Genomic DNA, 12,342 nt, shown 5'->3' on the forward strand with positions numbered 1-12,342 from the left:
TCCCCAGGCAAAGCCTACGATGGGAGAAGAAGAGGAGCCCACCCTAGAAAAAGTAAGAATAGCACTAAGGAAAATGAAGTCGGGGAAATCAGCAGGCTGAGATGAGGTCACAGCAGATATGATAAAGATACCAGGTGAGATAAAGGAGAAATGAATCCTGAGGGTACTCGTAGCAGTGTGGAGAGAGAAGCATATCCCAGATGTCTGAAGAGTAAGCATTCTCATGCCAGTGTACAGGAACAAAGGGGACATCCACAACTGTGGGAAGTACAGAGGTGTCAAACTTCTATCATATTGCATGAACATTCTGGAGAGGGTGACTGGTAAACGGATACACAGAGTAGTAGAAAGTAAGATGGGAGATGAGCAGTTCGGATTTAGATCATGATGCAGCACAACTGATCTGATGTTTGCAGTGAGACAGATAGTTGAGAAGAAACTAGAGATGAGGAAAGAGTACAAGTAGGCATTCCTAGACCTTTGACAAGGTCCCAAGAAAGCTGATTTCGATAGTGCTGTGGTGGTTTGAAGTCCAGGTATATTGATGGAATTAGTGCAAGTTATGTACAAGGACCTAATGACTCAAGTATGAACAGTGTTCGGTCTCACAGAGGGGTTCCCCGTGGGAGTGGCTGTGCTCCGGGGTTCAGCTCTAAGCCCACTGCTGTTCATACTGGTGACGGACTACATTAGCAAATAGGTCGGAGGGGACAGATCAATAAAATTTCTGTATGCAGACAATGTGGCATTACAGGCAGACTCTGAGCAAGAACTTGAGCAAAGGATAGGGGAATGGAATGCAAAACTGAAGGATCACGGGATGAAACTAAGTACAGATAAGACGGTGGTTACCAGAAGAAGCTGAGAACTGAGAAGGGAAGATAGTGGAACAGGTTAATAGCTTTTAAGTATATGGGAGGGTGGTTGAGGAAAAGGGAAGACTGAATGAAGAGGTCAAAGGTAGAGTCCGAGGGGCTGCAGCCAAGTGCTGTAGAGTGTCAGGTGTAGTATGTAACAGAAGAATGCCAAAGAAGATGAAAAATAAGGTATACAAAACAGTGGTGTGACCAGTACTACTGTGTGGTAGTGAAACCTGAACAGTAAAGGCACAGAGTAAATGAGAAAGCTAGAGGTAATGGAAATGAAGTGCCTGAGAAGCATGGTAGGATGCTCACTGTGGAACGGATGAAGAAATGAGGACCCGAGAGCAGGAGCCATAGTGGTAAAGTTATGTACAAGGACCTAATGACTCAAGTATGAACAGTGTTCGGTCTCACAGAGGGGTTCCCCGTGGGAGTGGCTGTGCTCCGGGGTTCAGCTCTAAGCCCACTGCTGTTCATACTGGTGACGGACTACATTAGCAAATAGGTCGGAGGGGACAGATCAATAAAATTTCTGTATGCAGACAATGTGGCATTACAGGCAGACTCTGAGCAAGAACTTGAGCAAAAGATAGGGGAATGGAATGCAAAACTGAAGGATCACGGGATGAAACTAAGTACAGATAAGACGGTGGTTACCAGAAGAAGCTGAGAACTGAGAAGGGAAGATAGTGGAACAGGTTAATAGCTTTTAAGTATATGGGAGGGTGGTTGAGGAAAAGGGAAGACTGAATGAAGAGGTCAAAGGTAGAGTCCGAGGGGCTGCAGCCAAGTGCTGTAGAGTGTCAGGTGTAGTATGTAACAGAAGAATGCCAAAGAAGATGAAAAATAAGGTATACAAAACAGGGGTGTGACCAGTACTACTGTGTGGTAGTGAAACCTGAACAGTAAAGGCACAGAGTAAATGAGAAAGCTAGAGGTAATGGAAATGAAGTGCCTGAGAAGCATGGTAGGATGCTCACTGTGGAACGGATGAAGAAATGAGGACCCGAGAGCAGGAGCCATAGTGGCTCCAATTGCAGAAAAGATCAAAGAGAACAGATTACAGTAGTAGTTCAGGCACATGTGCAGAAAAGCAGAAGACTTAGGACAGACAGGAAGAAGATAAGAGAAAATGAGGGCATCCAGCAAAGAGGTGGATTGATTGTGTGAGAAAAGATCTGCAACAGTCAGGCATGAGTATCGAAGAAGACAAGGAGTGTGCCATTGAATCGATAGAGATGGCAACAGCACAACACCCTGACCCCATGTAGAAAGCAAGAAAAGGGGGATTGATTATGATGATAGCTAGATAAGTCAGGAGGTAAACGCTTGTATTTTGTGTTTTTCACTGGCAGAAGTTACTAAACAAATGTCAGAAATAAAATTCATAGTATGAGAAAGAGTGTTTTATTAATACTGGGAACTTGATTTACATGCATGCAATAGTATGACAGAACTGTCGGAGGAATGGATAACAGTGGCAGAAAGACGATACATGTGCTTATTTGGGGTGTGGGTAAAGATGAACAGTATTTTTCTGGATTAAAAATTTGTTGTTGCCATATGGCTAAGTTAAAAGAGGAGACTGCCTTGCAGTAAAATTACAGTGTGTTTTTTTTATTAAAACATTTATAGGTATGTGTAGTGAAAATTCTTTCAATAACGTTATAAGTTGTTTAAATTTTTTATGCTATAACTTTGTATAAAATTAATAAGTTTTTGAAGCATATATTGTATTGTGTTCTGACTCTGTTTCTTTTTCTTTTTTTAAATCCCTAACTACTCTGAAGCTTCTTTGTTGAAGTTGTGGTACCGTGAATTAGAAGAACCACTCATACCTCCAGCATTTTATAAGCAGTGCATCACTAATTACGAAAACCCAGATGCAGCTGTGGCAGTTGTTGAATCACTGCCTGAATTGAACAGGCTGGTCCTTTTTTATCTCATTCATTTCCTTCAGGTGAGTTTGTATTGAGCAGTGTTGTTTCACTGACATCTTGCATAAAAATTGGGTTGTACTAACAGTATTGATACCGTGTTGTAGGAGGCCGTTTTACTGCTTAACTATATTTGATAATGAATATATGTGCAGTCACAAGTTCTTAAGATGAAGCTATTAGAGATGCCAGATTTTAAATTACACTTAAGAAGTGAATACTGTGAATCACTGCCTTGAGTTTCAGAAGATTTAAAAAAATATAAGTGTCTTGGAAATGAAGGATGAGTTTCTCAAGAAGATCTCGCCTACTGTCTGTGTAGTCTTACTGGGAGACTTATGTGCTCACCTAGGGAATGACAGAAGTACTTGGAGGTGGTTCTGATTGCAGTGAATGGACTTGTAGATCTTAATCATGGTGGTGAGATGTTGTGGGACAAGTCATGGATGGTCTATAACGAATACTCTTTTTGCACAGTGAAGCGCTAAGTGTTCTTGGTGTAAGAACACACTGTGTAGAAAGCAATTGATTGAGTAGAAGGTTATACCTCAAGACCAGAGCTATATTTTCTAACACTGGTGTGGAGATGATGGGGGCTGTCATCTGATCAACATTTACTAGTGAGTTGGATTCACAAGATGAGGTGTTGGCCAGAGAGAACTGAGACAACCATAGTTAAATAACCACCGGGAGAATCTATCAGAGATTTCTGTGCAGCATGTGTTTGATTCCTATGTTTGAGAAAATATGTTTTGAGTGAGACCTGGGACATTGTCTGAAGTGACACTATTCAAAACATCAGTTGTTGAGGTAACCGCAAGAAACAGTGGCCAGAAGATTTCCACTACTTCTCACAGGGGTAACTTTAAGAAACATTGATAGACATCAGTGGTAGGAAACTGAAATGCTGAAGAAGTTAGCCTTCCACGTAATGCTTATAAAGGGCTATTCTGGCAAAGCTGAAGAAGCAGCACATTCTTATCAGCTACTTGCAGATTAGGGAGGCCATGAAGAAGAAACATTGGGTTGCCTCAAACATGTTCTAGCACTGCATTCTGCCTCTTGGACATAAAGGTGGGGCTTCAGTGATGCTGTGCTAAGTGAAGACAGAGAAACGACTGCCGATTACAGAATGCTGGGAAGTGGAAGGAACATTTTGAAGGACACCTTAACCAAGCAGAGTTGTCATCATGTCAGGTTGCATTGATTGGCCTGAAGACTGTGGTGAGTTAGGGTCCTTAACTATAACTGAAGTTACTAAGGTGATGAGGATACAGGAGTAGTTGATATCTGGCCAGAGATGTTGAAGACAATGGACAAGGTTGGGGTAGCATGGCTTACATGACCCTTTGGTGTTGAAAGAAAGACACAGTACTAATGGACTTTCAAACTGAAGTGATATTTCCCATCTTTAACAGAACTGGGCAGTGTGTTCCAGTAGGACTGTGCACTTTATCCTTTGTGGGAAACCCTGCACTATAGTAGACTCTGAACAAGAGTCAGGAATCTTATTCAGGAGGAACAAGACAGATACTCCTCTGGCCGTGTTACATAGTTTTGTACATAGTTTCGTTAGGGGTCAATGGCATTTGTTACTCCAGCCTGTAGTTTTGTGTATTTGAAGAAGACTTATGACTTTGTACTTCAGCTTAGGCTTTCCACCGAAGTCGGGGGGGGAAACCAGGATCCACCGGATGCCCGTCTCGTACACCAGAATCTGAAGCCTCTGCTTTAGCTTAGACCCCTGAACCTAGGCCCTCTCTCTCTCCCAAATCTACTCCTTTAAAAAGTAAACTAAAAAGTAAATATTTTTCTCCCTCTCCTGAGGGACTTCCTGACTGGCAACGTTTTACTCAATCCCTGATGCAAGCCTTCATGGCTCTTAGACCCTCGGCCTCCTCTCCCTCCACTATCCCAGTGCTAAGCCCAAGGCCTGCCTCTGCTACTTCTGTACTCCTTGTCACGTCCCATGAAGAAGAGGAAGAAATTCTCTCATCATCAACTGATGAGTATGTAACTTCCTCAGCAGAGATGGCCTCTCCTCTAGAATACTATTCTCCTGATGAGGAATCCATAGAAGGGAACTCTCTTCCTGAGACATCACTTTTGGGGAGACCATAACTAAAATGAAAGAATATTTCAAATGGGATACTTCCCAAATGACAAATTCAAAAAAGATATTTTGACCTACTGCAAATTGAATCTCATTCACCTTCTGCCATTCCCCCAGTTATACCTGCATACCTGGATGCATTTACATCAGCATCTAAAATTCCTGATTCTCAGCCACCTGCTCCTAAGAGACCTGATCGTTTCTACAAGGTGGCTGATTACCACAAATTTCTTGTGAAGCCCCCCCTTGGCAGACCCTGCAGTGATTGCTGTAGCCCCTGATCCCATCCTCGTCCCTTCTGCCCACTGACAAGAACAGGAAAAAAATGGACAGGCTAGGAAGAAAGTTTACACCTCTTCCACCTTAGCCTTCAGAGCTATTAATTACCAAACCCATATGATTAAGTATGCCTTGGACTTGGTATCCCAAGTATCTCTGCTCCTATCCTCCCTGCCTGACTCTCCTATCAAGACTGAGGTAGTATCAAAACTGTGGTTGGCATTCCAGGTGGCCAGACACTCAATCAGATGCATTTATGATGCAGCAGAGGCTTCTGCTAGATCTGCTGCATCCACCTCAGTGCTGTGCAGATATTCGTGGTTTCGACTTCAACCCCTGCCTGAGGATTTCAAATTCAAAATCCTTGATGCTCCACTAGACCACTACCTGCTCTTTGGGAAGCAGTCTGCTGAACTGTTTAAGAATCTTCAGGAGAAAAGCAAGGACCTTCAGGACATTAAGCACCTTCTGGCATCCCATATACCAAAATACTACAGGAACTATCCAGCTAAGAACCACCTATGTCAGAAGAACCACCTCCACTGCTACCCTTTATTCTTCCAGGCATAGGAAAAGAACCAGGAGGCAGACCTCTGCCAGACCAGCCTCTTCTCAACCTCCACTCCCCCAGACACCCCTTTCATGACAGAAATGGCACCAACAATGCGTGACTGCCTTGTCCATCTCCCTCTGTCAGCCCGTCTCTCCCACTGCTTGCCCCTCTGGAGAACAATTACTTCAGATCATAGTCGAAGAGGGATACTTCCTTTCTTGGAAAGAAAGGCCTCTCCACAAGGGATCCCCTTCCCACCCAAAAACCAACTACACCTTATTTCAGACATCATACAAGATCTACTGACCCATGGAACCATAGAACCTGCCCTCCCCCCCTCGGACAAAAAGGAAAAGGCTTTTATTCAAGGCTATTTCTAGTACCAAAAAAGGATGGGCCATGGAGGTCCATCCTGGGTTTGTCCTTTCTAAATCTCTTCCTAAAAGTCCCATCCTTCAGAATGCTATCCCTCCAAACCCTACTTCCACTATTGCCAGCACAGGTGTTCATGGTCACTCTAGACCTGAAGGAGGCCTACCTCCACATCCCTATAAAACCCTCTCAAAGAAAGTATTTGCGCTTCAATGGGCCCTGTTCTCCCTTTCAGTTTACTGTCTTGCCCTTTGGTTTATCCACTGCACCCAGGGTCTTCACCAATTGCCTTGCTCCATCCATAGCCTACTGCATAACCAAGGGCATTCAAGTCTACCCCTACCTGGATGATATACTTATTCTCGCAGAAAAATAAGTCACCCTAAAAAAGTCTACAGTTTACCATCTCTATGCTTCAGAGTCTGAGGTTCACCCTCAGTCTCCCCAAATCATCCTAGCACCATGGCAGGACGAAATCTTTCTGGGCTGCAGGATCCGAACAGACCTGACGAAGGCTTTCCTTCCTCAGGACAAAGTACTTTCCCTAACAGAATGTAGTATAAACTGGAAGCCACCACCACGTAAAAAGAATATTTCTTTATTAAAACAACAGAATAAGCGCTTTCGCGTGCATCCACAAAGGCACGCTTCTTCAGATTCAATAAACATTATCAAAACTCATTCATTATATCTAAAATACATTAATTAAATTAAGAGCTGATCAACCAATGATGTTGAATCCTCACCTATTCAATTAATTAGAACAGGGTGTAACTTAAAAACACTTTTTGTTGCATTTCTTTTGAAACCATCAGACTCAAGTAACATAGTATATTGTCAGAAAGTCTATATACTGTTGATCACAAGTATATATAATCAACATTTTAATACATAGCAGCCTGTATATTAACTAATCTAACAAAACAAATCTATAATATAGAAATATATATGTATATTATAAAGAATGATAGTAAAACTGACAAATATACATTTTAGAACCAATGCCAGTATTTCCTTTATAACCTATATTAGGAGCAGTTTATATCAATTTCATATATAAGCTCTGTCCTTGATAATGCATATATTTTCATAAAAATTTTTTGCATAAAGAGACCATAGTAATATGTATATAGATAGATTATTTTCATATATCTACTCTATCCCTATCTATCTTATAAGCACAAAATAGTTCTATATAAGCCATCATAGAGCTATATACAATATACACGAAAGAAAGAAAGAAACAATTAAAACTTTCCCTAACAGGCCACTTATAGTATCTGCTCCAGGTCCACCAGCTATCAGCAAGACAGTTTCTGCGACTTATGGCAGCCACCATTCCTATGCTACCATTAGCCAGAGTGCACATGAGAAAGCTACAGTGGTATCTAAAGAATGTGTGGTCCCAACACAACCACACCCTAGAATTCCAGATTCCCTTCCTACCCTGCCTAAAGGCAGAGTTTAGGTGGTGGATCCATCAAGTTCAAATTAACCCAGGACTTCCCCTTCATCTTCCCACACCAGCTCAGTACATGTACACAGATGCATCAGACTTGGGCTGGGGAGCTACTATGAAGGGCCTCAAGGTGCAAGAACGCTGGCAGTTACCCCTCCAGAAAAAAACATCAGTATGAGAGAAATGACTGCAGTCCTCTTGGCACTGAAAACATTTCTTCCTGTACTTCAGCCAGGTCCCCTTCAAATCTTCACAGACAACACCACAGTCATGTAGTACATCAAAAAATGGGGGGGTGGGGACCAAGTCCTATATCCTATGCTGGCTAGCAATCCAGATTTGAGACCTAGCCTCCCAAAACAACTTATCTTTGCAAGCAGCCTACATATCATCCCGGGAGAACTACCAGGCGGATGCTCTCAGCAGATCATACTCTCTGCATCACGAGTAGATGTTAAACGGAGAGGTTTTTCTAGACATTGTCCACCAATGGGGCACATCTCAAACAGATTTGTTTGCCTCCCCCCAGAACAGACAACTGAAAAAAGTGTGTACCAAGGACCACTCCACACTAGCTTGGAGAGTGGACGCCTTCATTTCATGGAAGGGACTGTTTTTATATGCCTTTCCCCCCGTCCCTCTCATTCAAAAGGTCCTTTTGAAGATCAGGAGGGACATGCCAAAAATCTTGCTGGTGACTCTCTGTTGGCCAAGGCAGAATTGGTTCCCCCTACTACTAAACATCGCCAAGTTATCCCACAAGGTGGATCTACTCACACAGCAGAAGGGAACACTCATCCACCCTCACCTGGAGATGCTATGTCTAACACTCTGGGTGATAAACTTTTAATACCCTTCAGACACCGCTAATCTGAGGACGTGCTTTCGGTCCTGAGGGAGGCCAGGAAACCTAAGAGATCCTACATTTTAAAATGGGAAAGATTCTCCAAATGGTGTATCCAAAGACATAGGGATCCCTTTCTAGTGGATGCCCCTCTAGTCTTATCTTATGTGTGTGAACTTATCAAGGCAGGCCTTTCATACTCCTCAGTCTGCTTACTCTTAGACCATCCTCTACTCTCTAGGTTAGATGTTAAATTGTTCCTGAAAGGGGTCTTGCACATTAGGCCACCAAGGAAACCCATTCCACTGCCTTGGCACCTACATTTTATCCTAGAAAAACTCAAACTGGCTCCATTTGAACCAGCCAGTTCTTCAACACTGCAAATGTGCACATAGAAAACAATCCTGCTGGTAGCTCTTACTTCAGCTAGAAGGGTATCAGAGTTACAGGCACTCGCGGCTTGTCCTCTCTACACTATCTTCCACAACGACAGGGTGACCCTGCACACTAAACCTTCTTTCATGCCCAAAGTGGTCAACGAGCAATCAGTAAATCAGTCCATCCACCTGCCCACCTTCTTTCCCTCTCCCACCAATGACAGTGAGAGAATACTCCATTCCCTGTATGTGCACAGGCAGCTGAGATTTTATTTAGACAAAACTAAGTCCATAAGGAAATCTATTCAACTCTTTGTATCCTTTCATCCCAGGGCCCTGGGCAATGCAGACTCCAAACAAACTAGCTCCTGTTGGAGCAGGAAAACTATCTGCTTCTGCTACTCCTACCACGGCAAGAACTTACTTTGGGGGCAAGAGCACACTCCACTAGGGCCGTAGCATCCTCCAAAGCCTTCTTCAAAGGCCTGGACACAGCCTCCATTCTGGAGGCAGCCACCTGGTCCACTATACACACCTTTACCAGACACTATAAATTGGACCATATCTCCAGAGGCAAAGCAGGTTTTGCTAGGGCAATCCTGCAGGGATTTCTGGAATCAGCTAACTCTACATCCACCCTTCTTCCTTCTTAAGCTGTGGTACCCACACTAAGAATACTGCAACATAGGAATAGAAGGGCATAGATAGTTGTGTAAAATCTTACCATAACCATAGATGTCCTTCTGTTCCATGTTACAGTATTCCTTCTCTCCCACCATCCCACTGGTTTCCTTTCACCTGTCTGTGGGGCACCTGCTAGACTATGGTCTCACTGGGCAGTCTATGGCATTTCACCGGTCTGGAGGACATCATTTGATTCTACCTAGTCCACTGTCCGACTGGGCAGTTAGTTCTGAGGTCTGTACATGCAGATATCACATTTAAGGCTCCTTGTTTATGGTCCTGCGTGTGATGCCCCACACACCAACAGCAATCAGGCTTAAGCTTGTGTATAGGAGCCGACATTCTGGTCACCTGTGGCAGAGAATCCCACATTAAGAATACTGCAATGTGGAAGAGAAGGACATCTGTGCTTATGGTAAGAGTTTACACAACTATTCTCTCTTAAGACCAAGAACACTGCATCAGTGGGCCCAGACAGCATCACAGTATACCTTCTAAATAGCATGGAACATGACCTGTCAGGGCCTCTGGAATTACTGTTTAACTGTAGCCTCCAAACAGGCTTTATGCCTCATGAATGGAGAAAGGCAGCAGTCATCCCTCTGTACAAATGTGGTCCATCTACAGACCCTGGAAACTACAGACCCGTAAGTCTCACTAGTCTTGTATGTAAAGCCATGGATAGAATTATCATGGAGATGGTCAGTAGAAATATAGTAAACCTCCAGACAGTGGACCCAACCCAGTCTGGTTTTGTCAAGGGCAGATCATGCCTACTCAGCCTAGTGGACTTCTTTGAGAAGGTCACCAAAGCAATGGATGAGGGCAAAATCGTTCGCACTGCCTACCTTGACCTGGCCAAGGCATTTAACACAATAACCCACATGGGCATTGTTAACATACTCAAGAGGTTAGGTACAAACCCATATGTCACCCAATGGATAGCCAACTGGCTCACAGACAAGACCCAGGAAGTTAGAATTGGGGAGTCCACCTCTACAAAAAAGCCAGTCACAAGTGGAATCCCTCAGGGATCAGTCCTTGGACTGCTCCTTTTTGGCATTTACTTCTCAGAAGTCAAGGCCAATGTCTGTGGTCTCTGACTGACTAAATTTCCAGATGATTACAAATTAGGAGCTGTCATTGAATATCACACTGACACACATGTTCTTGCAGTAGGGGCTGACACAGGCAAACAGCTGGTGTCAGAGCCATGGACTAAACAGCTGGTGTCAGAGCCATGGACCAAAACTAAATGCAAGAAATAGTTTCCTTTGGGAAGTCATTCATCCCTGGTAACTATCATACTGAGAACACAGCCCTTAGAGCTGACCCAGTAGTCAGAGACTTAGGGACACACACAGATAGTAGTCTAGCTTTTGTTCATCACGTGTCTACAGTGGTGAGGAAATCGTTCTATGTTGCGCAACTTATAAACAAAGGTACGGCATCTAAGTCCAAGGAAGTCATTGTTCCACTGTATTCGACATTCATCAGACCTATAATTGAGTACAGTGCCCTCTTTGGTAGGTACCTAACCAGCCATATCCAACAGCTGGAACATCCACAAGGTTCCTCACTAAAAGAATACAGGGTATAAGTAATATATCCTGTGTAGACCGTCTCAAGGCCCTATCCCTGTATTCTGTCTCCTACAGGCTTTTGAGGGGAGATCTATGCCTGGCATACAGGGCTTTGTCAGACCCCCACTCTGATGGACCTCCTGCGTATCCACAAAACAAACAGCACCAGAATTGTCTGTTCTAAAGACTTAAACCTTGCTTGTGATATAAGTAGGACTTGCTGGAGAGATAGGTTTGTATCCCAGAGACTGCCCCGTCAGTTTACTATCATTTTTGCAAATGACAATCAGGCGGCAGGTATTATGCCAAAAGTCAGATTGTCATTCACAAAATGTGAAATCTATTGCAAAGTTGAACACACTTGTGGGAATGCAATAGTGCATTCACATAAGTGTGTTTGACAAACTGTACAGAAATCGTGGTACAGTGAAGTGTGGAAATTCATCCATATCCCCACTGTAGCATGATCATGGAGTTGGAATATATTGTTAGCAGGGGGTGGGGGGAGGGGGAGGGGGTTGCAGTGGGGCTTCCCCCCTGCAAAAACGTGATATGTTGTATAGGAGTTTCATTTATATGAGTTCCTATACGGATATCACGTGATGTTTTCGAAGACAATGTCGACTCTGCTGAGTCGATCAGCTGAGTCGATATTGTGACTCGGTCATGTTTCTAGTTTCAATGGTTTACTTCGAAATTGTGAACGGAAGTTGTTTTGCCTTTCGCAATTTCGATAGTAAACCTACCACGTCTATGGAACAGGCTCCCTATCCATGTGAAGCAGAGTTCCTCCCTAACCCAATTCAAATGCAACTTGGGATGGGAAACCGGAAATTCATCCCTGGTTTGGCACTTATGTCTGTAATGGACACAGGTATCCTCTAAATGGTTCATCTCCCAGGCCCATATTTACACTTAAGGTAGCAGAACTTGTCAGAGATTTGGGATGCATGGCTAGGCTTAAAAAGGCCCTTGTGGTTGTTAGCCAGTTAAAAACCTATGAACCTATCCTCCCTCGTTATTACTAGTTAGTGTCTCTAAGTTGGTAGTTTTGTAATTTAAAGCCAAAGGTTAGGTCTTCTTAGAGTTTCTTCCCTTTCTGTTGTGTGCTGCTTCTACTCCTTGCAGTTGGCAGGAGTGTATGTGTGTGTGTGCGTGAGTATTTACCTTAGATGTACACTCTGCTTTATAGTCTTTCCTTACAAAAAAAAAGTTGTTTTGTGTGTGTGTGTGTGTGTGTGTGTGTGTGTGTGTGTGTGTGTGTGGTAGTTTTAATTA

The 12,342-nt window shown here is 43.4% G+C and overlaps 1 protein-coding gene across 1 annotated transcript in view; it reads left to right on the forward strand.

Moving 5' to 3' along the window:
• The window catches only part of LOC122817032 (rho GTPase-activating protein 39-like), a 1,890,542-nt gene that overhangs the window by 1,744,851 nt on the left and 133,349 nt on the right, over positions 1-12,342 (forward strand). The window contains exon 9 of the mRNA XM_044090164.1: positions 2,654-2,823. Within this exon, the coding sequence (XP_043946099.1) occupies positions 2,654-2,823 (170 nt within the window). The remainder of the gene's footprint in view (positions 1-2,653; positions 2,824-12,342) is intronic.

The sequence above is a fragment of the Protopterus annectens genome, chromosome 12.part0, assembly GCF_019279795.1.
Source record: "Protopterus annectens isolate FY-2018-M chromosome 12.part0, PAN1.0, whole genome shotgun sequence".
Classification (NCBI taxonomy): domain Eukaryota; kingdom Metazoa; phylum Chordata; order Ceratodontiformes; family Protopteridae; genus Protopterus; species Protopterus annectens.